Here is a 24761-nt window from a genome sequence, read left to right as displayed (position 1 = left end):
GGGTAAATTTGTAATATACGTGTCCTTTAACCACCCTATCATCATTGGCTATGGTATGTCATTGTGATCACCGAAAGAACAATAGAGAGTGGATGATGAACGAACAGATAACCGACTGGTTATCGCAGATGTCTACGTACTACCCAAAGCACTACATTAGCCAAACTAGCCTGTAAAAGTCGGAAATCATCATCACACAATAATAGTGCCATAATTCTACTGATTGGAAAACTCACGGCCTTTCGACGGGGCCGTTTCTTAATTATTTTACAGATACGAAAGGAGATGATCTCAGTGGTGTTGAGCCCAATGAAGTGACGAAATCAACAATTCATAAGAAGAAAAAAGGACAAGACCACAACCACACGAACACAAGCACGAACACATGCTCTTCGCATGGTCTCCTAGACGCCGTTCCAAAAGCTTGATATCGGGCAGTGCCGGTGAACGGCGTCCCTCGGAGAGAACTTGCAGCCGACGCGGTCGATGCATTTCACCTTCAGTTTTAGAAGGGACGTAATAAAGTCTTTGTGTGGGATCAGCCACTTGGTTGGAGTGCTTAATTGAGCCACAAGGAAAGATCGTTTGAAACGCAGTCCTGTGGGCACGAACACCATCTCGGGTGCGCGAAACCCTAGGGGAAACTGCCACTGAGGACGAAGGCCGTGGTTGAGCATGGTGAGTCCGTTTGCAGGGTTTAATGTTAGGACGTTGTGTCGCCATGTGCGGTCCTAGTAGAGAGAAAATAAATCGTTATTCATGAGCGTAAGTGTTGATGACAGGGCCCTTGACAGGTGGAGGGAATCCCTCGTCCGGGATGCCCAGACTATACTCGGTGAAAACTTAAGAACGCCACCAGAAGTTGCCGCTGTGCCTTATCACCGTAGCCGGATGTTTCTCCGCGCGGCGCAAGAATGTCGTTACTGGGAATATTTTGAACATTGCATGAGCCGTTCCCGTGATTTTTTGGACTTAATATGCTTGTAAACGCCTCCAGTGACGACGAACAAACTGCGTGAGACAAGGCAGACGGTATCACGCATTCATAGCAAACCCCTTTCAAAACGCGCGTGCATTGACGTCACGGGTCCGGCGCTTTGGCGGAGGGATACACTACATGAGATGGTGCCTTTCTTGAGTTGTAACCGAGTATAGCGCACTGCGCGTGCCCGGGATGGCCCGAAATCCCGAGCCCTGCCCGGGCCGCGGGCCAGGCTCGGGCCGGGTAGCACATATTTTTGCGGTCCCGGGACGGGCTCGGGCTGGAGCGAAAAAATTCTCGGGCCGTGCCGGCCTGAGCTGGCCCGGGCAGTGCCTGAGACCATGCAGCAATGTGCCGCAAATTTCAAATAACAAAAAATTGGCTCACCCGCCGCGGTGGCTCAGTGGCTAAGGCGTTGTGCTGCTGAGAACGAGTACGCGGATTCGATTCGGCTGCGGCGACCGCTTTTCTGATGGAGGCTAAAAGCGAAAACGCCCGTGCGTTCACCATTTCGGTGCACGTCAAAGATACTCAGGGGGTCGATACTGATCCGGAGCCCTCCACTACGGCGCGCCTCAAAATCAACCAATAAAATGTTCGCTCATTCAGCTTCTAGGTTGAACGAAAACAATAAAATTGAAGTGCAGTCGCTACGTCACTCTTAAAAAATAACACAAAGACGTATTGCACTTATAAAGACTTCAAGGCAATAAAAAACTTAGAGGGCAAAGAACGGACACGAGAAGAGCAGGACATTATCTGCTGAAGGTCGATTGTAGGTGTCTTCGGCCTGCAGTGGACGGAGATTGGCTATTGATTATGATGAAGACGAAGAAGTCCTCAAATTGTTTCTTTAAAACGCTTTTGCAAAAATTCCCCGCATTTCCCCGAGAGGAAGAATGTGAAAGTGCGAATGCACGAGTTGAATTTGCGCGGTTCGGTAATGTTCGCGAAAGAGAGATCACACACACACACACAACTACAAAGAAAGAAAGATGCATTTATTCACAGACACCTATTTGTGTTGTCGTTGTACTTGATTGCTAGAGCGGATCTCAGCTTTGAAATTTCGTGTCAGTACTCCTTTAAGCGGGTGCATTAGCCCTTCTCCCGCCCGATTCCTGGCCAATCCCCCACGTGGGTATGTGCCATGTCAGCGGCCAGGCAGCGCGCGCCCATCTCCCCCCGTTGCCAAGGAAAACGAGGAGATTCCTGGCCAATCCCCCACGTGGGTATGCTATGCGGACATCGCCGGTGGACGCAGGTTCAGGGTCGCTTAAGAAGTGCATTCGCACTTAACTGGCCAATCCCCCACGTGGGTATGTTATGCGGACATCGCCGGTGGACGCAGGTTCAGGGTCGCTTAAGAAGTGCATTGCACTTAAAACAAAACGTATAGGCTCCATCAGCATTGTGAGAGAGAGCGGGTCAGGAAACAAGGGCACTCCGGTCTCAGAGTACAACATCGCCTTTTAAGTGCAGAGCCCTTTATGGGCTCACCTTGTCGTCGTAGCTCGCTAACGGTCGATGCCACTGCCGGAATCAGGTGGCGTAGCGAGATAACGGACCCAAGTAGAGCCTGATGTACCATCGTCAGGGGGTCACGCTGAGGCTTCGAAAACCACGCGGTTTAACTAGTAATAACAGTTCGAACCTCGCGGACCACTGCTGCTTGTAATGCATCTCCCCGTTGTTTGCCGCAAAGAAAACTGCAGGTACGTTGCAGGCAAAATCTGTGTATATAACCGGCAGCCCCCACGTTCCTTTAGTTTTGAACGCTCGTTGGGTTGGTTTTTACGAGAGTAAGCGAAAAAAGCGGCCGCGCAAGAAAGAAATGGTGCGTTCGAAATGACGCGGAAAGGCTCCAGCTGCGCAAGAAAAGAATGGCGTGTTCGAAATGCCGCAAAAAGGCTCCAGCATACAAAATTAAAGCAAGCATAAAAAAATAAAAACAGAACTCCCGCTGGCGCAGTTTCAGGTAGGGGGCGCGAGAGCACTGCGAAGGCGGGAAATTTGAAATGCATTGGGTGGCAGCAGTGAGCGGATAACGGCGGTACAGCTCATTATGGCGAATCAGTGTTGTGCACTTCCGGCAGCTTCCACAATGAGTGGAACGGCTTTCATTTTTCTCCTGCTTAAAAAAAAAAAAAAAAACAAGCGTCACCTGGACGTTGCAATTTGTGCCGACCATGCCACCAAAGACACGCTATTGTACCCTTGGGTCTTTCACTTTTTGTACACTTTCTTTTTTGCCAATAAACGCGACTTTCTGAGTAGAGAACTTTGTGAGCATGCGTAGAACTTGGCTGTACTTGGATAGGCGCCAGGGACAAGCCTTGAGGAATTAAATGGAGAAAAGTACAAGTTAAACTAGCTCTCGGCAGAGGTTGCTAGCCTCAATAACATGTAGTAGAGTGAAACGAATTGAATAAAACAAAGCAGGGTTCTACATCGCTTCACGAAAGGCACAAATAAACAGATTATTCACTTTCCTCCTCATTTAAACGATCGTTGATGTGAGTTCAGCTTGAAGACTCGCAAATGAAGTGCACATTTCAGCGATATTCTCGGAAATACATTTTCAAAGTCAGGATATTTATGTTGTACAAAGATCGGTTCATGCTTAAAGAAACTTGGTCAATATACTCGCGCTATGCTTAATTTCAGGTTAAAGAGACCAAACTCTTTCGGGCCCATGTTCAGATTAGCCGAGTTTGGTTTTTGGGCTAGTTGGTAAGGGTAATCCATGACTCAGTGCAGCGCAAAAAATGTGGACAAGGGTAAGAGGAGGCAACGGACACAAGTGCTTGTGCCCGTCGCCTTCTTTTGCCCTTGTCCTTTTTTTTTTTTGCGCTACACAAAGTCATGGATCATGTTTAGAGTGTCTGACTCGTGCTGATATTTACAAGCAGTCTGGGGGGCTCTGGCTTAATTTAGTAAATTTTGTACGGCTCGGGCCGGGCTCGAGCTTATTATTAAAAAAAAATGGTCGGGCTGGTCCGGGCCCGGTCTTCTATATCAATACTTTCTCGAGATCGGGCAAGGAACGGGCCGTTTTTCTACCGGGCCGGGTCGGGCCGGGCCTACAAATTGCGTCCCGTGCAGTGCTCTAACTGCGGCTTGCCGTCCAGGCCCTTTTCCCGAAGGTTTTCCACTGCCCGTATGAGAGGGAGGAGACAAAGGGTAGGTTGGGGTTTGTTGGCCCTCCCATTCCTGATGGTACAGGGTACCAACGGAGGGAAAGAAATCGCAGGTGGGCGGGGGAAGGGGACATCCAGTCGGGTAGATAGCATAGAGGAGCGTGCCGCCGTGTGGATCAGTCTCCTGGTTGTGGTTTGAAGGTTTGAAGTTCGAAGATTTGAAGGTTTATTGAAAAAATATAGTTTGTACATTGAAATACAATAATTGACACATACAGGAGGAGGTCCCAGAGTGAAACACTGACGGGGGGACCTCCTGTAACAACGTTATATGGTGCAAAGATTCCCAGACGTGTAGCAGTAGTCGACTGTGGTAGTGTAATAAAAATTATACAATAGAAAGCAAAAACATGGCACAGAAAGAAAAAGCATGGTACCGGGTTGGTTGTGCTGCGAGTTGTTCAGGCGGGGTAAAAAGAAAAAGATTTTTTAATCTACACTGAAAAGAACTTAGGGAACGACACAATTTAATTTCAACCAGTATTGTGTTCCAGAATGCAATGCATGAAAACAGAACTGTTTGTTTGCCGTTATTGGTGCGCGCTTTTGGAAAGAGGAGGTTATGATGCCCAGAAAATCTGGTAGTGTTTGAGTTTGTGAGGTGATTATGAGGAAAGCCGTAAATGACGATCTGAGTGGTCCAGCATGATGCGCAAGAAATTTTCGTCTGCTATGCCCGTAGTGTGCCAGGACATCTCCGTACTGAAGAAGCGGTTCTGTTATCGCACTCACCAACTTGTACTCAATCACGCATTCCAGGAACGCTTGCAAGGCGGAGTTTCTGCCCTGTAGGCGTTCGTAAAAGGATGTTCGGTGTATACATGACTCAGACTGGCTCCATGTGCGAGTGCATGTCAGATGGAGGCGTCCATTTATCAAGAATGGCGTCTCTGCCTTGCCAAAAGTTGGATAGTAGAGATTAAGTGTATGAGGGTAGGCGTTGTAGCCTTCCCACAACAGGTGTATGTGGGTGCCGATATGAGGGAAAGCCGGACGGCGGCTGGTGTATATATTTTTCTAGTAGGCCTCGTTAATGAAGGTTTCTTATTAAGTTGTGACAGGGGTTTGAACATTTCTAGAAAGCGCTGGGTTGTATTCTCTTCTAGTCACTTTTGGCTTTCTTGTCGCAGGCGTCGGCGGTGCAAAAACGGAGTCTCTGCAGCAGGAACGGGTCGAAAGTTGTAAATCGGGGGAGGCGAGCTAAGAAGGCACTCTGTCGCAGCGTTATTCGCTTGCTGATTTCTATCTGCTCCGTCAGTGTGACCAGGTGTCCACGCATGTCGAACCAGTGAAGGAGTAGTGCTACATTGTTGGCAGTTTCACTGTGAGTGTAGGCACTGTGAAGTTCGTCTAACCTTGTAGTTAATGCACACATTCTAAACTTGATTGATTGATTGTGGGGTTTAACGCGCCGACGCAACGCAGGCGATGAGGCGTGCCGTAGTGGAAGGCTCCGGATTAATTTTGACCACCTGGGGATCTTTATCGTGCGCCGAAATCTCGTACACACGGGCGTTTTTGCTTTTCGCCTCCATCAGAAAAGCGGCCGCCGCGGCCGGGAATCGAACCCGCGACCTCGTGCTCAGCAGCGCAACACATTCTAAACTGTGCTCGTATAATAATATAAGTATTCTTCCCATTCCCTCCGAATTCGAAGCATGCGCTGCATTTAGTTGCTTGAGGACAGTGGGCAGAAACTGCACTCCCTTCCGTCGTATAACACCTCTAATTAAGGCCAAGAAGTCTCTCTAGCAATTTCCTCCGAAAAGCGTAATTAACCGACAATGTTTACCATGTGTTCAAACATAGACCCTCGCAGATGCCCCCTATTCGCCCCAAATTTAAACTCGCTACGTAGGAAAACACGGGCCTAACGCTTTCGAGTGCTTTTAGTTGCACCAACACCTTCACTGTTACAATTTTTTTTTAATATTTGCAAGAGGAGATGGAAATTTTGCGTGACGAGCGTACGCCGCCATTTGTAGTTTTCGAAGTTCCACCTTTGCTCGTAGGTGTATTTCGAACGTGCTGCTTTCGTTTGCCCCTTTTTTAAAGTCCGCATTCAATTCCAAATAATTCAAGTCACGTTTAAGAATGATTAGCGTTACAGCCGAATTCTGTTGCGTTACGTACTGGGCGAACGGCTGTTATCAAGCCGGTGTAGCAGACGACCGAGAGGCAGACGACAGACGAGCCTGCGTAACACACTCGCTGAATAGAGGGACGCCTCGGGAGCCAGCCCCGCTCATTTGAAGCAAAAGGGCAAACACAACCAATAACCTCCTTGAACACAACACATGCGGCGTCGGAAGACTAGAGAGAGCGTGCGCCGTGCGGAGAGAGAGATTCGAGAAAGGGGGCGCGAAGCGGCGAGGAGTGGCGGCGGCCGAGCATTCCATTCCGTCCCATTCCGCGGCTGCGGGGGGACGGGGACGGAGCGGCAGAATTTTTTCCCGCTGCGCCGGCTGCTCCACCGGCTGCTGTTGCTAGCCGCCGCTCGTGACGTAGTCGTCAAGCCACGCACCCCCCCTCCGAAGAGACCGCCTGGGCACAAGCATTGATCGGAATGGCGCCTGGCCTCGGAGCGCTTGGCTGGGAATCGCGGCGGACTGGAATGGATGTAGTGCGACCGAACCCTTGTATCTCTTAATCTTCAATCTACCTCGCTCGTATAGCGGCTTGCGTGGCGGAAGCGTTTGAGATCGAAACGTGAATAGCGCGCGCCTTGCTAGGAATGAAACTATCGGGAGAACGAGCCAACTCCGCAGCCGTGCAACGTGTCGGGAAGCTGGCGCCGCAACTGCAGATTGGTCGGTCGAGCGGCGCTGGCTTTCGCCGCGTTCGCACGAGCAGGGCCAATGCAGCGGGATTCGGGCTGTGAAAGATTCGAATCGCGAGTCGTGACGTGGATTTTTGACAAAGCGCGTGCGCGTGCTTTTTGACATAGCTGGAGCTGCTGAAGGTCTCAGTGCATCGATGCTTGCACGCCGCTTCTGTACTCTTCGGTGAGTCTTTGTGCATCAAGGTCAAAGCGCGAAAGCGTTCCAATCCGTAGCCTGAAGATTCCAAACGCCGACCGCTACGACATGGCCGATTTCTGCAGCACGGAAGACGCACAAGTAGTCATCTTTGACACTGCGGAGCGCGGAAGTTCGATGAACGCGTCTAGTCAGGGCAGAGCAGGCGTCTCGAGGGGTCCTCCTCTGGCGAAGTGGCGGAGGTTCTACGTCACCACGACCGAAGGAACGAAGCTGATCGGGACTTGCCTTCTGTGCAACGAGTACATCCGAGCCACGGCTGGCGTGTCGTCAAACTTGCTCAGGCATCTCAAGCGGAAGCACCCACGGGAGCTGGAGATCGCCCTGAAGCTATCCGATGGCAAAAACCGCAAGGGAGAGGCTTCAACATCACTACAGAAGCAGGCGACGGCGGCAGGAGGTGGCGATCTGTTGTCCACGGACTCTCTGGGCCTGTTGGTGTCGTCATACGAACGCCCTGCCCATCCGATGCCGTCGGCAAGCTCATCGACGTCTTTTGACAGTCCCTCGACGAGTAGTTGCATCCTGTCCGACATACCGCTCAAAGACGAACCGATGCTTCATCACATGCGCCTTCCCTGGACCGTGGATCCGACAACCTCTATGCCTGCCTTCTTCCAAGGTCAGCCGAACGAGCCGTTTCCTCAGTCGAGTAAATTCCAGGCCATTACAAACGACGGCGTTTCGACTTCGTCGCTGGAAAGCCCGGGGACGTCCTCAAGGGTGAGTCCAAGCACAGGAGACTGCCAGGACATCCGCAACCGCCATAAGGAGATCAATGACGCTCTCCTAGCGCTTGTGTGGCGAGATCTGGAACCCTTCGATGTCGTTACAAGGCGTGGCTTCCAACAGCTGATGAAGGTATGCCTCCTGTTTTTTTTTTGTTGTTTTTTGTTCTGTGAAAAAGTTAAGAGCCCAGTGGACGGCCAGCGAAGCTGTTCGATTAGCCAAAGCTAATAAATGGTTAAGTCATGACGCGTACATAAATGCGTGTTCCAAGTGATCTATTATTTGGTTTTATTGTTAGTCATCTTATTATTCACCTACCAAAAAACGGAACAGAGAAAACTTTATCAGGGGAGAAAAGGTAATAAAAAATCAAATTATGTTTGCAAACTACAAACTTCCTGTTTGTTGTGGACGTACAAATTGGTTCATTGTAAAAAAAAACTGCAGAAACACACACAACAGAGGGCACGCATTGATGATGAGTGGCGAGAGTGTTGAATGTTCATATTTGTTTCTTTCGCGTGTGGGTTACTTGTTAATCTTTGCTTTTTTTTTTTGCCATGCTCTGTGCTTATATCCTTTTGTTTTCAATAAAACTGTAGTTGAGAGTCGGAAAAAACTGCGCCCGCGTTGTACGTTCATTCCCTGTTGTGTGTGTGTTTCTGCAGTTTTTTTTTTACGATGAACCAGTACCAACTCGCGCAGTGCGTCGCTCTTCGTACCAATTGGGCCTTCCAGTTCCCTTTTTTTTTTTTTTTTTCGTCGGGGGAATTCCAAAAGGGTGGATGGCAGTGATGGCAGCAGATCATAGAGGGACGTAAGCTTGGTGCAACGCTTGCGACAGGAATTAAAGTTGGCGGGAGTTGTTATTTGATGTGCTCAATTAGTGGTCTGTCATGAGACGTGAAGCGTCTTGCCTGCCTTTTTGGTACTGGATCCCTGTAAAAATTGTCGTGTTCGTCGTTTCCGAGCACTTTCTACAGAAGCGTTGTCACTTCTGCTGATTAATCCATATATATCTACTGATTTCTGAAAAGTTCTACTGATTTAGCGATAACATGGCATGTTGTGCTGAGTTTTTCTTGAATCAAGTTACGCAACTACACTTTCAGGAAGGAGCTTTATTGCTGGATAGAGAAATCGAAAACAAGTGTCTTCGCGTTCATTATACACAGAGAGAAAGTCACTTGCCGCAGACAACGATGGAGGAGGAGAAAAGACTGTTGTCACGTTGTAGAGAACATACAGCCAAAGCTGCGTCTAATCCCGCCTAGCCTTTCAGAAAGGAAAATACCAGAAATGACGCGACCCCACCAGGCTCGGGCTTTGGGAACTGATACTACTAACTATATGGTGTTTATCACTCGCTCAGGCTTATTTTCATTTTGAATCGTCGAGGAAAACTTTGAGCGATATATAGTAAGCATGCTTGTTCTTTGTTTTGTGTTTTATTTACTCCAGCTTTGAATGCCGTGAGCTGTACTCCGATTGTGCTAAAGTAATCGGGACGAAAAAAAAACGTGTGGTCAGCCCGCCAATATTGGCAGCGTTTCGCCAGCGTGTAATCACTCAATACTCATTTAATTAATAGGGGTTTGGTGTTAAGTTTGTCCGTCTAATGTAACAACGGAGAATATGCTTCCAAGGTGTTTCAGTCGAAATTTTTAGTTTTTCACGAGTTGCGTAGGATTCTAGTTATCGTTAAGAGCGAAAACGATTTTTTTTTTTTTTTGCTGAACTTCTGAAACGAAATGTGTAAGAACAATTTAGTTCTACGCGTATTATATAAACGTACTGGAAACGGCACCAAAATATGCCAGATCACCGATAAACGATCTTGATGTCTAGATGAATGACCTTTTTAGAACCGACCACATATAAGCACTCTTTTCTCCGGAAAAGAATGACATATTGCGCCGTATTTATACATATCAGGATGTGTGCTTGTCCGCCAGTAGCCGCCAACACGAATTCGTCAGACAACCGGGATGGCATGCGCTGGCGTAGGCCCCACCGTGCCAATCAGTATGATAACGCCTAAATTTTTTTTTTTTTTTTTACTCGAGGTCACGGCACCCGACTACGAGATTCCGACCGTGGCCGAAATGGCGAACCTGCTGCTGCCAAGGAGGGCGGCCCACATGCAAGACGTCGTTTCACCCCCCATCAGGAAGGCCGACTCGGTGGCCGCGGTGGTGAACCTCTGGTTCTGCGACCCGGACGACATGTACGCCGGCGTAGACGTGTCGTACGTGACCAGGCATTTCAGGACCGAGACCAAGTCGGTGGCCTTCAAGAGGGTGGGCCCGGACGAGGTCGCCGTCGAGGCCATCCGCGGCATCTACGAGTCGGCCCTCAACCGTTGGAGTATCGACCAGAAGGTGCGCTAGATGTTTTCTTAAGGTGGCCCATCTGGGGCGGTATTCCCGTGTTTTGTCCCTTTTGCGTCCCTTTCGAAAGTGTCCCTTTTGAGTTAGGCCTGATTGGCTAAAAGCGAACACCCGGATGTGACGCATGCAAGCACGGCGGAGCTATGAGCCGTGCCTACTCGGAGCAGACGATTTGGAGCAGACGATTTTTCGTAGCGTTATTCTCGGTTCTCTCGCGGAACAATAAACACATAAAAGATACTCTGATACGGTTTCAGTTCTTTAAAATGCGTTCGCAAGAACAGTTACGGTATTTGAATCAAATGCCCACTGCTTAACCGGAAGTACGTCACGATGAAAGGGACGCAAAAGGGACGTTTTCAAAAGGGACAGTTACGAGAATACCGCCCCTGGAGAAGCGTCCCGGATGCGTTATTCCGTTTCGTAAAGGGTACAGATGTGAAAGCAGCTGGTCCCATCTACTGGATCGCTTCCAACTCTGGCAACGTTATTCTGAGTGAAAGGACCCGCCGTTCGAACTTTGCGGCTTTAATCATTTGACTTTCAAATGTAGCGTTACTGTAGTATTGGCAGGAGTTACATAATATACGCCAGCACTAAAAGCATACAGTGTGGCAACTGCAGTGTGTTAGCGTTCAAGCGATATGATCAAGCGGGGCTATACCCGGGTACAACTTAGGAAGGGCAACGATGATGATGATGATGATGATGATCATTGCTATTGGTTTCCCCTTTGAAGCGGGGTGGTGACATGTCATCTTACCAAAAAGGACTAATATAACCATGTTTTACACTCTTGGTTTAATACTAGCGCTGCTTAGGGCAGACACTAAAGCTTATTAGGCCCGAAATACTTTTTTTTTTTCCTGTTACAGGTGGTAACTGTCCTAGGCAATATTCCCCTCTCTGCTCTTCGTCCACCAGCATTCTAATCTTCTTTTCGTCCCCTCGCCAGCCTTGAAGTTAACTTCCTCTCTGATACCCTTAAATCCTAGGGCTTCTGGAAGCCCAATATTCCCTTCATGTAGATTTGGATGGATACCCTCACATTCTAACACTATGTGCCGCATAGTTTCTGTTTCTTTTCCGCAGACTACGCATACCCCATCATTTTGTGTGTACTTCCCCACAAAACTCTTAGTTCGCAGGCAACCTGCTCTAGCCTCAAAAAGCAAAGCACTGCCCTGGGAATTACCGTAGAAATTTTCCTTTCTGATGTTCATCTTCTCAGCCCTGTACATCTCTAACGGAAGTTGCCGCTGGGCCTCATCACCGCATCCGGATGTTACTCCGCGCTGCGAAAGTAGTGCATTACTGGGAATATTTTGAACATGGCACGAACCGTTTCCGTGATTTTTTGAACTTAATATGTTTATAAACTACTGCAGCGACGACAAACAAACTACGTGAGAAAAGGCAGACGATATCACGCATTCATAGCAATCTCATTTCAAAACGCGCTCCCCCGTTGACATCCAGGTTCGTTGCTTAGGCGGAGTGATACAGTACATGAGCTATTGCCATTCTTAACTTGTTCCCTAGTAGAGACCCCGTTATGTTTCTTGGCAGTGGCTCCTGTTGACGGCCGCCATTAGCATGAACAAGATTTTGTGACGTCATACAGACTTCCCTGAAAGTGCCTGGGGAGTGGCCGTCGCTTCGTACATTTTAGATGCGACTGCATCTCATTCACTCGCCTTGTCCCTCCATACGGCGTTGTTGTTGTCCGTCCACACCCCTCCCCCATTCTCCTCGCCGCGCGAGCTGCGCTCTCCGCCGCTTACCCCCTCTCCTCTCCGATAGCGAACACTCTCTCGCGAGGGGCATTGGATTGGATTCGATTGGATTGGCTTGAATTGGATTAGATTAGATTTGGATTGGATTGGATTAAAGTGGATTGTGTTGGATTGTGTTGCGTCATAGCCGCGGCAGGTGGTTCACGGCACGTTTCACGCGATGGGAGAATCAACCTAACGGAAACAACAACGGAACCCCCTATGCGTCGCATTTACACAGGGGTTCCCGCGAGGGGAGGTGGGAGAAATTTTTCTTAATATCTCCATTATTTGTTCGAAGTCTGCGATAAAAGTGGTATGAATGTTATAGGTACAAAACAATCTTTTCAGTTAACCAAACTTTTGTTTTATTTTCATCGCCGCTTAAAAATGCCAGTCCGTATCATGCCTCAGTTGGGGCGGTAAGCAGTAAAGATCTCTTAACAATGACACAGACGTTCAGCCAATTACTCGTTCTTGTCTTTCTGCGCAGCGAGTGATCCGGGTGCTAGTGGACAGTCCTGCTCGCACGACGTCGACCTTTTCCCTGCCCGGTTGGAGCGGTGGTGTGCGCAGGAACCACGAAGAAGGCGCGGCGACGCTCTCTCGGGACTCCGGCGAGTTCGACCTCAGCCAGGACATACTCGAGGACCTGGACGCGTTCGAAGAGCACTGGTCCATCAACTCCAGCTACCAGCTCGTCAGCGCCGTGCGGAGGGCCTTCGACGTGGTGAGTGGCGCCGCCGACAGACAGGGCCATCAGGCTCGTCGTTATCCATTGGTCCCGGGCATGGCATGTTAATGCGCGCGCATATCCAAAAGCGGGGGCTGAAGTCAAGCGCAAGGTTGGTGTTTTGTTTATAAGTACAAATCGAAAACACGATGTGTTTTGAGTGTCGCATGCCGAGTACCGCAAATAGCTTCCCGCTTGGATGCGCGGAGATGTTGTACTGAACACAACTGAATATATACGCAGCGTAACTTCTTTTAGCGGGCGCTCGACCTTTCCTGAGCTGTGGGGGGCACAGCTGTCAACCGGAAAACCAGACTATCCTGGTGACGCGGGCCGAGACGGCTAGGGCAGCGCATGAATTTCCGGACTAGGGTTTCACTCTCACGTTTGAGCTCGTTTTCTCTCTCTCTCACGATTGAATAGGAGGACACATCCTCAATTTTCAGAAAATAACTTCAGCCGAAACGTGCGTGGACACGAGAACATAGCACACACCACTACGCTGAACTTAATCCGGGATAATCCTGCCTACTGTGTCATCGTGTCCGCGTTTTCTTAGGTTGGTTTGATTTCTTAAGGTGGTGTACCGGCAGTTACAGTTTTCAACATAACGTATTCTCAAATGCCTCGAAATAGCAGCGCATCCGGAGAGCTTGTAGATCCGGCAGCCAAATATACAGCGCAGTTTGTATCGAAAGCTCTGCTCTCCGTCTCGTATTCATCTATTTATCCTGGATGCCTCATGCAGGCGGTTTTTCATAAACGGGTACAACAATGCGCGGCAACAAGGCAACAAAAAATGTATATAACTCACGTGCTCGCGCTAAGATGCGACGTACCTGCGCGCCGCACAACATTTACTGCGCGCATTTCAGGCATAAAAATGAGCTATAAAAACTTTACCAACCTTCTTTGTCAAAGAAGGAAAGCGCGAAATCTTTCTGACATCGAAATTGCGCCAACAGTCGATCATAATTGCGTCAAAATCTTCGCTAAAAGTTCGTCCAAGTTTCGCTAAGATACGTCCAATCGACTATCAAACTTTCAAAAACCTAAATCGCAAAGAAAGAACGAACCCATGCGACGATTTTTCAATAAAGTAAACGCATCTACGAACATATACCGATCGTGTACAGATACTTATTCATGATCGAGGCGTGCATTCTTATCTATAAACGTTCATTTTTCGCGATTTTCCAGTAACCATTGTGACACAATGGGCCCCCGGTTTCACGTACGCGCCGTGTGGCCAGAGATCTTACCAGAGCTTTTCGGTCGACCAAGCGGTCTATGGGGAAATGCATTAGTTTTTTGACAGAAAGCTATCGGTCCAACTAAGAAAGCTTTCGCTTCAATTCGGCCGTCCTAAACAATGCCGGCTTCGTAGACTGCGTACAGAACAAACCCGCGGCCCCTTTAGCGAAAAGACCACAGTCAAGACCCTCTGGTGTACACCATGGAACATCAGCTTCAACCTGCCTGTACCTCTCTCCACGGTTCTCCAACCGTTCCTGTCTTGTGATGCCATATGGTTCATTCTTTGTCTCGAAATTTTCTTATTTTAAAGCGAAGCTTTCTATTTCTCCTGATGGCATTCGATATCGCGCCAAAATGCACCGCAGGAAAGCCAACTTTGCACAATGGCTTTTACAAAACGATGATGATGATGACACGGGAAGGCACGTCAAGCGCCCCAAGAAAAAGAAAAGGCTGCCCGTGGTCGGAATGGGACGTGGGTCCCACGCGTAATGAAGCCGACATCTGTCCGATTGCGTCATTGCGACACGATCGAAGAAGCCGTTTGGATTTTGAAATTTGACTCAGGTTGCATGGGAGCAATGTTAACGGTTTAGCCATCTTTTAGATGCGACTGCATCTCATTCACTCACCTTGTCCCTCCATACGGCGTTGTCCGCACCTCCCCCTACACTACACAAAAAAAAAATAATAGTTAGCGGCGCCCGGTTTCGATCCCACGACCCTGTGGGCAGAACGCGAGGTACATGGTGCTCTTCCCACTGCGCCACAAAACCGAGACAGGATCAAATGCTACGAACGCGCCTTATATCCTTGAATCATTCAAACTACATCAAGATGCTACTGATACAACGCATGATGGAGCAATGATTAACACTTGCAATAAAAGAAAAGAAGCTCCCACTTACAGCAACAATGATGGAGTAAATGTCGTTGCGACAGCGAAGCCCCAAGCATACCACTTAGAGAGATTGACCAAGATTGGCCAATAAAACATAATAATAATCATAAAACATAATAATCATACGTGTTCCCGACACGTTTCACGCGATTTCAGAATCAATCCAACGGAAACACCAAGTGAACCCCACGATGCGTCGCATCTACACAGGGTTCCCCTCGCGGGGAGGTGGGCGCAATTTTAAATGCGAATGCATTTATTAGCCGGGGGTTGTCTTGCTCCGTTGGCCGGCGTGCGCCTGCATTCCTCCAGCGCGAGCGCACGTGAGCGCGCGCCTCGTAGTTCTGCCTTTGTCGTCGTCGTCGTCGTAGTTGCGAATGCATTTCTTAGTCGGGGGTTGTCGTGCTCCGTCGGCGTGCGCCCGCAGGTGTTATCTCTCCGCGCTCCTCCTCGCCCCTAGCAACAGCTGTGGCGCGCCTAGCAACCGGAGCAGGTGGTAGCTCGGGCGGGAGTAGCGGAGGGCAAGGGGAGAGGAGGAGCGCGCTCGGGCGTGTGAGGGCGCTCGCATCGCGGAGCTCGGCGGGAGAGAGAGCTCGCGCGCGGGGCGGGCGTGTTGCGCAGGTCTCTCTCTCCTCTCCTCGTACCCTCTCTCCACTCGCTGCGCTCGGAAAATGTATATAAATGCAGTGGAGCGCACGCCTCTCTCCGTTACTGCTTGCCGCAGCGCACTCATCGGTGCACCCAATGCATTCGCATTTCCGCACGATCCCCTTCGGGGAGGTGGGGGGGGAGTTTTTTTTCTTGAGAAAGGGGCTTCGTTTTTCGTCTCTCCACCGAACTTTTTTTTATTGCGCCATTTTGCCACGGCCCACAGGCATCAAAAGAATGGAAAGCTACTTAAACAATGCTGCCATATAGGTGTGAAGAAACGGGAAAAAAATTGGCAAAAGAAGGGATCGTGGTGCAGGCGGCTTCGTGAACTGGAGAACGCTGTAGAGGCCAGCCTCATAAAAAAAGTCTGATAGTTGCGTGTATAGAGGACCGTGCGTTCGCCGGTGTTGCCTTCCGTCTAGTCCTGCCTATCGGTATCCACTCTGTTACCTTGATGGTCGACCAAGTGTCAGCATTCTCCCTCGCATTACATGAACAGCCCATATGCACTTCGTCCTCTTAACTTGAACTAGGCTATATGGCACAGCGGGTGTTTAATGGCGGGAAAAAAAATCGTGCCTGCCACGAGCCTGTGCAGTCAAACAGCAGCGTCGTTCTCAAACAGCGCCGCAAACTTTCTGCAACGCTAGAAGCAGGCCGCGCATGCGCTGAAGCAATACGGAAAGTTGGGCTAGTTGCTACGTCGTGGGCTAGTTGGCACATTGGGCTAGTTGGCACAGCGCATGCGCTGAAGCAATACCAAGAGTTGAGCTAATTCGTACATCGTGGGTTAGTTGGTGCATAGCACTAGTAGGTACAGAGCATGCGCTGAAGCAATACCGGAAATTGGGCTAGTTGGTACATCGCGGAAGATTAAAAGCGCACGAAGAACGGGGAATGGAAAGAAAGGAGGACACGAGAGCACTTGTTTGTGTCCTTTCTTACTGTACCCGTTCCTTGTGCGCTTTTAAACTCCCGCGCATGCGCATCGTGTTACGATGGGCTAATACGCGCGCAATTGCTGAAAATACTCACGTTGGAGCCTTGGGGGAAAATGAGCTTTGAGAACACGCGCGCCGTGTGTCAATGCGGCAGCCACCACGGTTGTCGAGCTATACGCAGTGTAGGACGGTGTCAGCGCAAGAACAGGCGCTTATCGTTCCACGGGAAGAGGCAAAGATTATCAATGTTCGATCGTATACGCGACCGCGTCATCTTACTCCGTGACCGCGTCTAGCACCGCGTTGAGAGCGCCGATGCTGCGTCAGCACACACGCTGGATCGTCAGCTTTCACGGCGATCTCGTTTCGGGCTGGAATGACTACGGATAATAGTACTACGAAAACGGCCGCTGGATAAAGGTGCATGTACCGGCCTGCCTCGTCAGTCCGTGCATTTGGTTTCTGTCGTCTTTCCTGTGCTACCGCTGCATGTCGCTCGCTGGGTCAGGCGTAGACCATCAGTTTTCAGCGTATAAAGAAAATAATTAATGAAAACAAAAACCGGTCGAGCCTCCGTATTTTGGTATAAGAGCGCCAACGAAGCTCGAACTGTACTCACGACTATTTTTCTCTTTTTACGGCAACGGGCAAACTCATCCGTCGGCGAACACGCGTTTTGGAACATTGCAGCACTCCATGCATCTTACCATTCTTTCTTGTCCTTTACTGCGCGCTGCATCCGTCATAAATCAGGCCGAGTCACAACAGTGACAAAGTTCCCCTCGTTGAATTAGAGTAGCCAATGAAATCAGTATTTCCTGATTCCTCACGCCGAGTCGGGAAACCTCAAAGGCTAACACAGTTCCCCATCCAACCAGGATTCATCTGTTATTCCCCATGCAATCTGACGCCCAATGTAAATCCTGGGATCAGGAAGGCACTCTCAGACATACCAAATCGGAGTACGACAACAACCCAAACCTGACCTGCCACCCCTTTCCCCTTCCTTGAGCAGAGGGAGATACTTCAGTCCCGCCCACCTACTTCAAAATCAACTCCTGCTAGTCGAGGAAGCCGGTAGAGCCAACACGGCACATTGATGTATCATCATCATGCAGCAAGAGCAACAGCCTACTTAGGTCCACTGCAGGACGAAGGCCTCTCCCGCTGACCTTCGACCGCTCCTGTCCTTCGCTACTCGAGATCATTCTCTGCCTCCGAATGTCGTTATTTCGTCCCTAAATTGATTTAGTAGTAACCTTCCCTTTCTTCTAGACCAATATATCCACTCTGTTACCCTAATTGTCCACCGGTTGTCGGTTCGTCTCGCTACATGTCTAGCCCAATCTATTTCTTTTTCTTAATTTGAACTTTATCTTCTACTCCAGTTTGTTCCCTGATCCAGCAAGCTCGTGTCCTGTCTCTAAGTGTTACTCTTATCATCCAACGTTCCATGGCCCGTCGACCGGACATAAGTTTGCATGCCAGTTGTTTAGTAAGGCGCCAAGTTTTCGCTCCATATGTCATCACCGGCAGGAGTGGTTGTATACCTGAAAGAAAGAACCACCCCACATCAAAATGTTCCATAGAAAAGCTCTCTCTCTCTCTCTCTCTCTCTCTCTCTCTCTCTCTTAGTCCACGGTTACACAAAAGTTGGAAGTTCATAACGAAGTTGCGGTCACAGACAAAGTAAAATGAATCATTCTGACGTTTCGGATTGCATAAGGGATCCTTGATCACAATGAGCTGAAACATCAAAATTGTTCATTTAACTTTGTCCGCAGTCTTAAATTTATTACGAATCTCTCTCTCTTTCTCTCTTTCTTCGCTATCTCGACCACCTTAGAAATGGTGTTTATGCTGTTTCCCTCGCACCTCCTGTTCCAGGACCAGGACGTGACGAACCTCGTGGCCAAGTGCAGCCGCGTCGTCTTGGAGAACAAGCGCAGCTCCGAGGACGTGGCCACCATCGCCGGCGTGGCTGTCTCCGTTCCGTCCGGCCAGTCCAACGACTGGACCGCGCAGCTGGACAGCCTAAGGGACCTGTGCGCCGTCCTGACGCAACACTCGGACCTGCAGGACCACATTTACACTTGCAAGCAAGTCGGTCTGACAGCCGCCGAGGTGACCCTTTTGCAGGTACGCCCCGAAGAGCTTGATCAGTTCTTGAAGTATCCGTAAAGCGGACGACAGAAAAGTCAGAAAAAAAATCCCGGGCCATCTCCACTAACGTGAAACGTGGTGAAGGGCGAAGCGTGCAGTGTAGAAGTGTATTCTTGGCGCCTTGGCGTTTTTGCCAACGGAGATGAAACCGTTGGGTGGAACAGGTATACAGCTTCGCTGTAAAAATCTCTTATCTTTGAAGCACGAAGCGCTCGAGCGCGAGGCGTAAACGAGTGTCCCGGTGTTTGTTTAGCGCGCGTTACGTTCTCGCGCGAGGCGTGAACGAGTTTCCCGGTGTTTTATAGCGTCACTACATGAGACGAACGAACGACGATTACGACGACGACGACGACAGGAGACGCCGACAGCCCCAGCCGCTAAGGGGCTTCGCCCCCCAAAATTACGTCGATGCCACGCAGAGGTGGCATCGACGTAACGCGAAGCTTTCATTGTGGCATTCTTTGGTTGACGTGAACTTGCCTGTGGTAGTTTTATGAGAGTGTCACTGTTCTTGACGTAGTTGCTGACTTTTCAGAGCTGCGAGTAGTAGTGAGCGCGTCCAGAAATACGAGGCGTAATGAGAAACGCAGAGCGGCTCTATATTACTGGCGAAGACGCCACTACTTGCAAGCGCAGATAACGTGATACACACAAGAACTGGCGATAAATTCCCGGGCGCTGGACCGTGACTCGCTTCCCCGGCCCTGCGGCTACGACACGCGGAGGCCAGTGTTACCTGGGGCGGTATTCTCAAGTTTTGTCCCTTTTGCGTCCCTTTCAAAAGTGTCCGTTTTGCGAGCCCTGATTGGCTAAAAGCAAACAACCGGAAGTGACGTAACGCAAGCGCAACAAACCTACTGCCAACGCTCACTGCTTAACCGCAAGTACTTCACAATGAAAGGGGCTCAAAAGGGACGTTTTCAAAAGGGACAGTTACGAGAATACCGCCCCAGGTGTAAGAAAATCTACCCGTGCTCCCGGAAATAACGCCTGCAGCGGCAACAACCCCAGGAAAGTCGGGGAAGCAGCCAAAGAAAACTTCCGTTTATAGAGAGAGAAATAATTATTTATTGGAGAGTTTAGCTCCAACCCGAACAGGAGCTGGCTACTCCAGGCATTGGAGCATACAAAAGGTACAATACTTGCCCTAAGGAACCACAAGGGGTTAGATTAAGTTCATTGAGACAGCAGCGGTCCTTACAGCAGTGGAATAAAGTTAAAAAAAAAAACAAAAAACCAAAAAAAAACAATAATGTGTCGTGCCAAGCTCTTTCAGTACCGTGCAACACTTTCTTCGATTTTTTTTTATGTCCTGATTAATTGAGAACGTGGCCAACAAACACACTGAGTACTGAGATTAAGGTCTCGCAAATTACCTCAGCCTAAAAACTGCTGCTGTGTGCCCATCAGATAACTCAACAACTTGTTCAAAAGACTTTTCTCTTTTTCCCGGTCTCGGCGTTCTTCGAGCTCTCGAATTACGTCATGCCAGCGGTGTTGCGGCAATTGGTCGGCTTCCTTTCCGTTCAAGCAATAAACGCATTCTATAGGAACTTTAAAACAATTCCACAAAAGCAAAGCAGAGACAGAAAGCTCGTCTGCTGCCCACGAGAATATCACGCAGTGCCGCTCCGGGCTGTAGCTTTCGCAGTGCCTCCAGACGGGGTGGAAAGAGTGAAAACGTTAATTGGAAGTGTTGCAGGGTTTTTTTAACGATGATGACGGCAGTGCAATGATATCGTAGACCTCTGTTATGGCTGTCTCCACACCTTGCGAAAAAGCTTCCTCCTACTGTCCACATTGGCGGCTTTGTCCTCAAGTAATTCCGTTTTTCCTCTACCATGCAGGACCTTCTGGAGCTGCTTGCACCGCTGGAGGAAGCCACCAACGCTCTTCGGCAGCCGCACGAGACTGTGGGCCTCGTCCTACCCGCGCTCAGAAACCTGCAGGTGAGGAAAATGGCATGAATGAAATATTTAAGGGGGACTCACCTGTTAAGGGGGACTCAGCTGATCACATTCCTGTGGAACTTACAAATTCATGACCCACTGGCTTAAAAAGCATCGCGTACCAATATAAAATGTTTTGCATATACATGAAAATGCTCCTAACGGGCTAGTTTGCTTCGTTTAGAAATATATAATTTCTTGACTGAAATAAAAAATAAGCAAAAAGTGTGTTTTAGTTCATTTTGTTTTCACTAGATGGCGCTAGCTATCAACCAAGCGAGATATTTTTTTTTCTTTATTGCAGTACAGTGACATATTTCTAAAAAAAGAAAACTAGGCCGTTCGGAGCATCTTCAAGGATCCGCAAAACTTTTCGTATAGGTGCATGATGGTTTCGTATAGGTGCACGATGATGATCGTGCATGATGGGGCACGATGGATAGGTGCATGATGGTGCACGACAACGTAAAGTGGTGTGACAATACGTTCGAGCGTTCGGCAAGGTTGCAAAAACTTTTACCTTACATACAATTACCGGGAATCGTAGTGCCTTCTGCTAATGCCGACAGCCCCGAATGCCTGGAATTTGTTTTGGTCTTGCATTTTCGCTGCTGTCGGTTATTAGCAGCTGATTGTTCCCTTTGTTCTAAAGATTGCTGGATACAGGAGCTGACGCATCCGACTCTTTGCGCTCCGCACAGGACCGGCGTCGCAAGGCATGGGGCAACGCTGGCAATGTTTCTTCCTGAGCGGTAGCAAAAACAATACTTTAAATCACGCCCTGAGCTAGTGTATGCGGTTTTAAGTCTTTTATAATGATAAAGAGTTACGCACAAACAAAATCTGGTACGGACAAGCATCAAAAGTCCACCGAGCCCCCCCCCCCCCCAAAAAAAAAAAAACGCGAGGAAACCCAGCTCGAGTGAAGCAGACGACAAATGCGAGAATCCGTAACCCGACGTCACGGAGACGCGCTTCGCAGCCCCGCCCGTGGTCGCGCTCACCGCCAATGCGTTGGAGCGATAAGCGGCTGTGCTGTGCACCGAAGTACCAATGCATATCAAGCACGCAACAAACCCCGTCTTAGGACGGTCAGTCATTGTGCGTGTGCTTAAAAAAACGACTAGTCCAACATAGTTGCCACTGTCGCACATAGTAAATCTGCCTCACAGAGCGTAATGGCGGTATGCATTAGCCATATACGTTTTCGACTGTCACGCACTGGAACAATCTTTTCGGTAAGGAGTGGTAAACCGTCTTTATTTAGACTTAAGTAAGAAAAATGATCTAGCAAGGAAGACAAACCTGGCGACTGAAGAGAGGAACTTGTTTACCGTGTATAGTATATTATACATTCATGGTGGTCAGCGCGAACGGAAACAACACACAGAGAAGAGAATAGACGACACAGGCGCTCTGTGTGTTGTTTCCGTTTCTCTTCTCTGTGTGTTGTTTCCGTTCGCGCTGACCACCATGAATGCTATCCAACTCGCCCAATTTTCTACCTTATATTATACATCGTGTGCCGTACGCACATGTTTAAATTCGACAACTATGTGCGCGTAGGACTTAGGCGCCCACTCACAATGTACGCTCCGCTAATGCGATTACTGCAACGCATAATTTTTACTGATGACGAACTGCTCTAAAGACTTCGTAGAGCCGCCTATATGTGGAAAGCTGCAGCTTTCAGCCCGCTATTATTCAGCGGATTCCAGTCGCCCAATGGCCGGGGTACTTAGGATTATAAAGCTTGCATAACAGTCGATCCCATTTCTGGCCTATTAGTAGAGTTAAAGGGGCGCAGTCATTCCTTTTGGTGGAAGGGATTAACCTGCGGCTGAAATCAATGGGTAGCAGTGGGACGAAAACTACGCGTGGGCGCAGAAGTGAGGTCTGCGTCATCAAGCACTCGCCGTGACGTCATGCGGGGCTTAGGCGGCAATCTCGAGCTCTGCAAAAGCACGCGATTCAAGTTGGGATTCGAAGCGCCAGGTGTGGGTGTAGCAAGCATATAGTCACTCTTCCCGTATGTGATACGGTCCCGTAGCAGACGACAGGGCGATTCATTGCGAAGACCATTTCAGAGAGAGAGAGAGAGAGATACTTTTATTGAACTTTTCTTGCTCAGGGCGCGGTTATGGCCGCTGGCTCGTGCCGGGCGGCGACATCGGTAGCTATGATGTCCAAGGATGTTTGCACATCTAAGTCCGAGCTCCTCAGCGCCACCTCCCACTGCTCATCGCGGGAAATTAGGGGAAAGAGATCTTTAACACATCCCCAGAAGATGTGCGGACGAGCAGCCAGGGCGCCACCCTCAGGCCTTTTCTCGTTTTCGCGCAGAAGGTATTTTTTTCAAGAGGTGATCTAAAACGGGCGTACGGCAACAACCAGGGCCACAACCGTAACTATGAATAAAGTTGGGACAAGGAGATGGTCTTACACGCTGTCGACTTCGACAACGAAGATTCAGCGCGCTCTTTAGGCATGGTGGTCCGAAAACCGCCTTTTTGTTCAGCGTGTCTTGTAACCGACTAAACGACTCCTAAACGCAATAGCGTTCCCAATTCCTATTTCCAATTCCTAAACCCAACCCAATTCCCATTCGTTCCCGCAGGTGAGCCTGACGCGTTCCATGGTAAGGAACGGCTTCCAGCTGAAGACCATGGCGGAACACTTCCTGCGCTGCCTGGACACGCACTTCTGCCAGTCCTGGAACGACCCCGTGCTCCTCGCGGGCGCGCTGCTCGACCCCCGCTTCAAGACCGCCTGGTGCGACGATCTGACCGCCTGCAAGATGAAAGAGGCTATCGAGAAGCAACGGGCCGCGCTCAACCTCGACCCTCCAGCCGCTCTCGCCGTCCCACGCGAATCCGAGGCCATCAAGGAAGGACAGAAGCTGTTCAAGAACATACGCCAGCCCGACAGCGGATTCTCGTCGCAACAGCCGGGGCCTGCGACCCCGCTGGGACAGGAGCTGCTGCTGTACCTGTCGGAAGAGACGACGGAAGACAGTGTCACTCCGTTGGGCTACTGGAAAGCCAATCAATTTCGCTTCCCGCTTCTGGCTAAGCTGGCGGTCTCGGTGTTCGCGGTCTGCGGTATGGTCAAGGGCGTCTCCTCCGTTACTGCCGCTGTGCAAGCTGCCAGAAGCCACGGCTACAATGATGAACAGCTGGAAGAAGTGGTTCTTCTTAGAAGGAACTTGCCCTAGCAGTTCGTCAATGTACAGCTCGTGGCTCCCAGGCGGCTGTGGTCCCTTCGCCGCCTAAGGATGTTGTGTCGCTGGTGAATAGGCATTCGCGACTCGAGTTGGAGCAGTGGTGCTAACTTTGTGCCCATCGAACTGAATTAAGAAGCCAAATTAAAAGATCAAAGATCGTTTTCGTTATCCACAAGGTCCTCTCTCTCTCTCTCTCTCTCTCTCTCCCCCCCTCTCTCTCTCTTTCTCTCTCTCTCTCTCTCTCTCTCTCTTACAGCGAAACAGTTGACGGAATGTTCTGCGTCTTGTAAAAAAGGCAATCCGTGGGCTCAAGCAGTTTCCTGGAAACCTGACTGCAAACCAGCAATGTTCTTTGACGCAAATAACAAAATCTACATGCCCCCCTTCCCATGCGTCGGCAAGCGGAATGGCCCTTTGCGACTAGTGACAGACTGGCAGGCAGGCAACCAACTCGCTCTGGGGCTCGGTCGGGAGGGGAGGAATCGAGCAGGCGGTTCAGCGCCAGCACAAATGCAGAAAAGACGTCTAATCCCTGCGGGCATCAAGCAATCAGAGGCAAAAGAGAATCTACCACCGCCCCTGCCTGCAGATAGGAAACAGACCGAGCGGCCTGACAGACTGGTTCGGAAAAAAATACCATCCCTTCCTAAAGTTATGAAAGTGCGAGAGCTAAAAGTACGTCCAACCTTCGCGGAAAGCGCGTCCAGTCGATCATCCAAACTTCGAAGACCCAAATCGCAAACGAAGAGCGAACCCATCAAAAGATTTTTCGCGCACTAAGTAAACCCATCTGCAAAGAACGACCTAAATGTATGCCGATACATGGTTC

At 49.5% G+C, this 24761-nt stretch overlaps 1 protein-coding gene across 1 annotated transcript; it reads left to right on the top strand.

Annotated features, from left to right (window-relative positions):
• The first annotated feature begins 6630 nt into the window (after positions 1-6630).
• Positions 6631-24098, top strand: LOC144159332 (zinc finger BED domain-containing protein 4-like). The gene is made up of 6 exons (XM_077690745.1): positions 6631-8081; positions 10016-10330; positions 12608-12844; positions 18485-18736; positions 20608-20709; positions 23327-24098. The coding sequence occupies exons 1-6, from the start codon at positions 7269-7271 to the stop codon at positions 23921-23923; spliced, it is 2316 nt and encodes a 771-aa protein (XP_077546871.1). The 5' UTR covers positions 6631-7268; the 3' UTR covers positions 23924-24098.
• Positions 24099-24761: the final 663 nt, after the last annotated feature.

The sequence above is a fragment of the Haemaphysalis longicornis genome, unplaced genomic scaffold, assembly GCF_048455015.1.
Source record: "Haemaphysalis longicornis isolate Haplotype H1 unplaced genomic scaffold, Haemaphysalis longicornis Haplotype H1 scaffold_10, whole genome shotgun sequence".
In the NCBI taxonomy this organism is placed as follows: domain Eukaryota; kingdom Metazoa; phylum Arthropoda; class Arachnida; order Ixodida; family Ixodidae; genus Haemaphysalis; species Haemaphysalis longicornis.
This window is presented reverse-complemented; position numbering and strand designations above follow the sequence as displayed.

Excerpts from the sequence above, each read along its gene's own strand:
- LOC144159332 (XM_077690745.1), top strand. The coding sequence starts at position 7,269 with ATGGCCGATTTCTGCAGCACGGAAGACGCACAAGTAGTCATCTTTGAC. Across the intron at positions 8,082-10,015 it reads GCTTCCAACAGCTGATGAAG|GTCACGGCACCCGACTACGA; the intron begins GTATGCCTCCTG and ends TTTTTACTCGAG. Across the intron at positions 12,845-18,484 it reads TGCGGAGGGCCTTCGACGTG|GACCAGGACGTGACGAACCT; the intron begins GTGAGTGGCGCC and ends CTCCTGTTCCAG.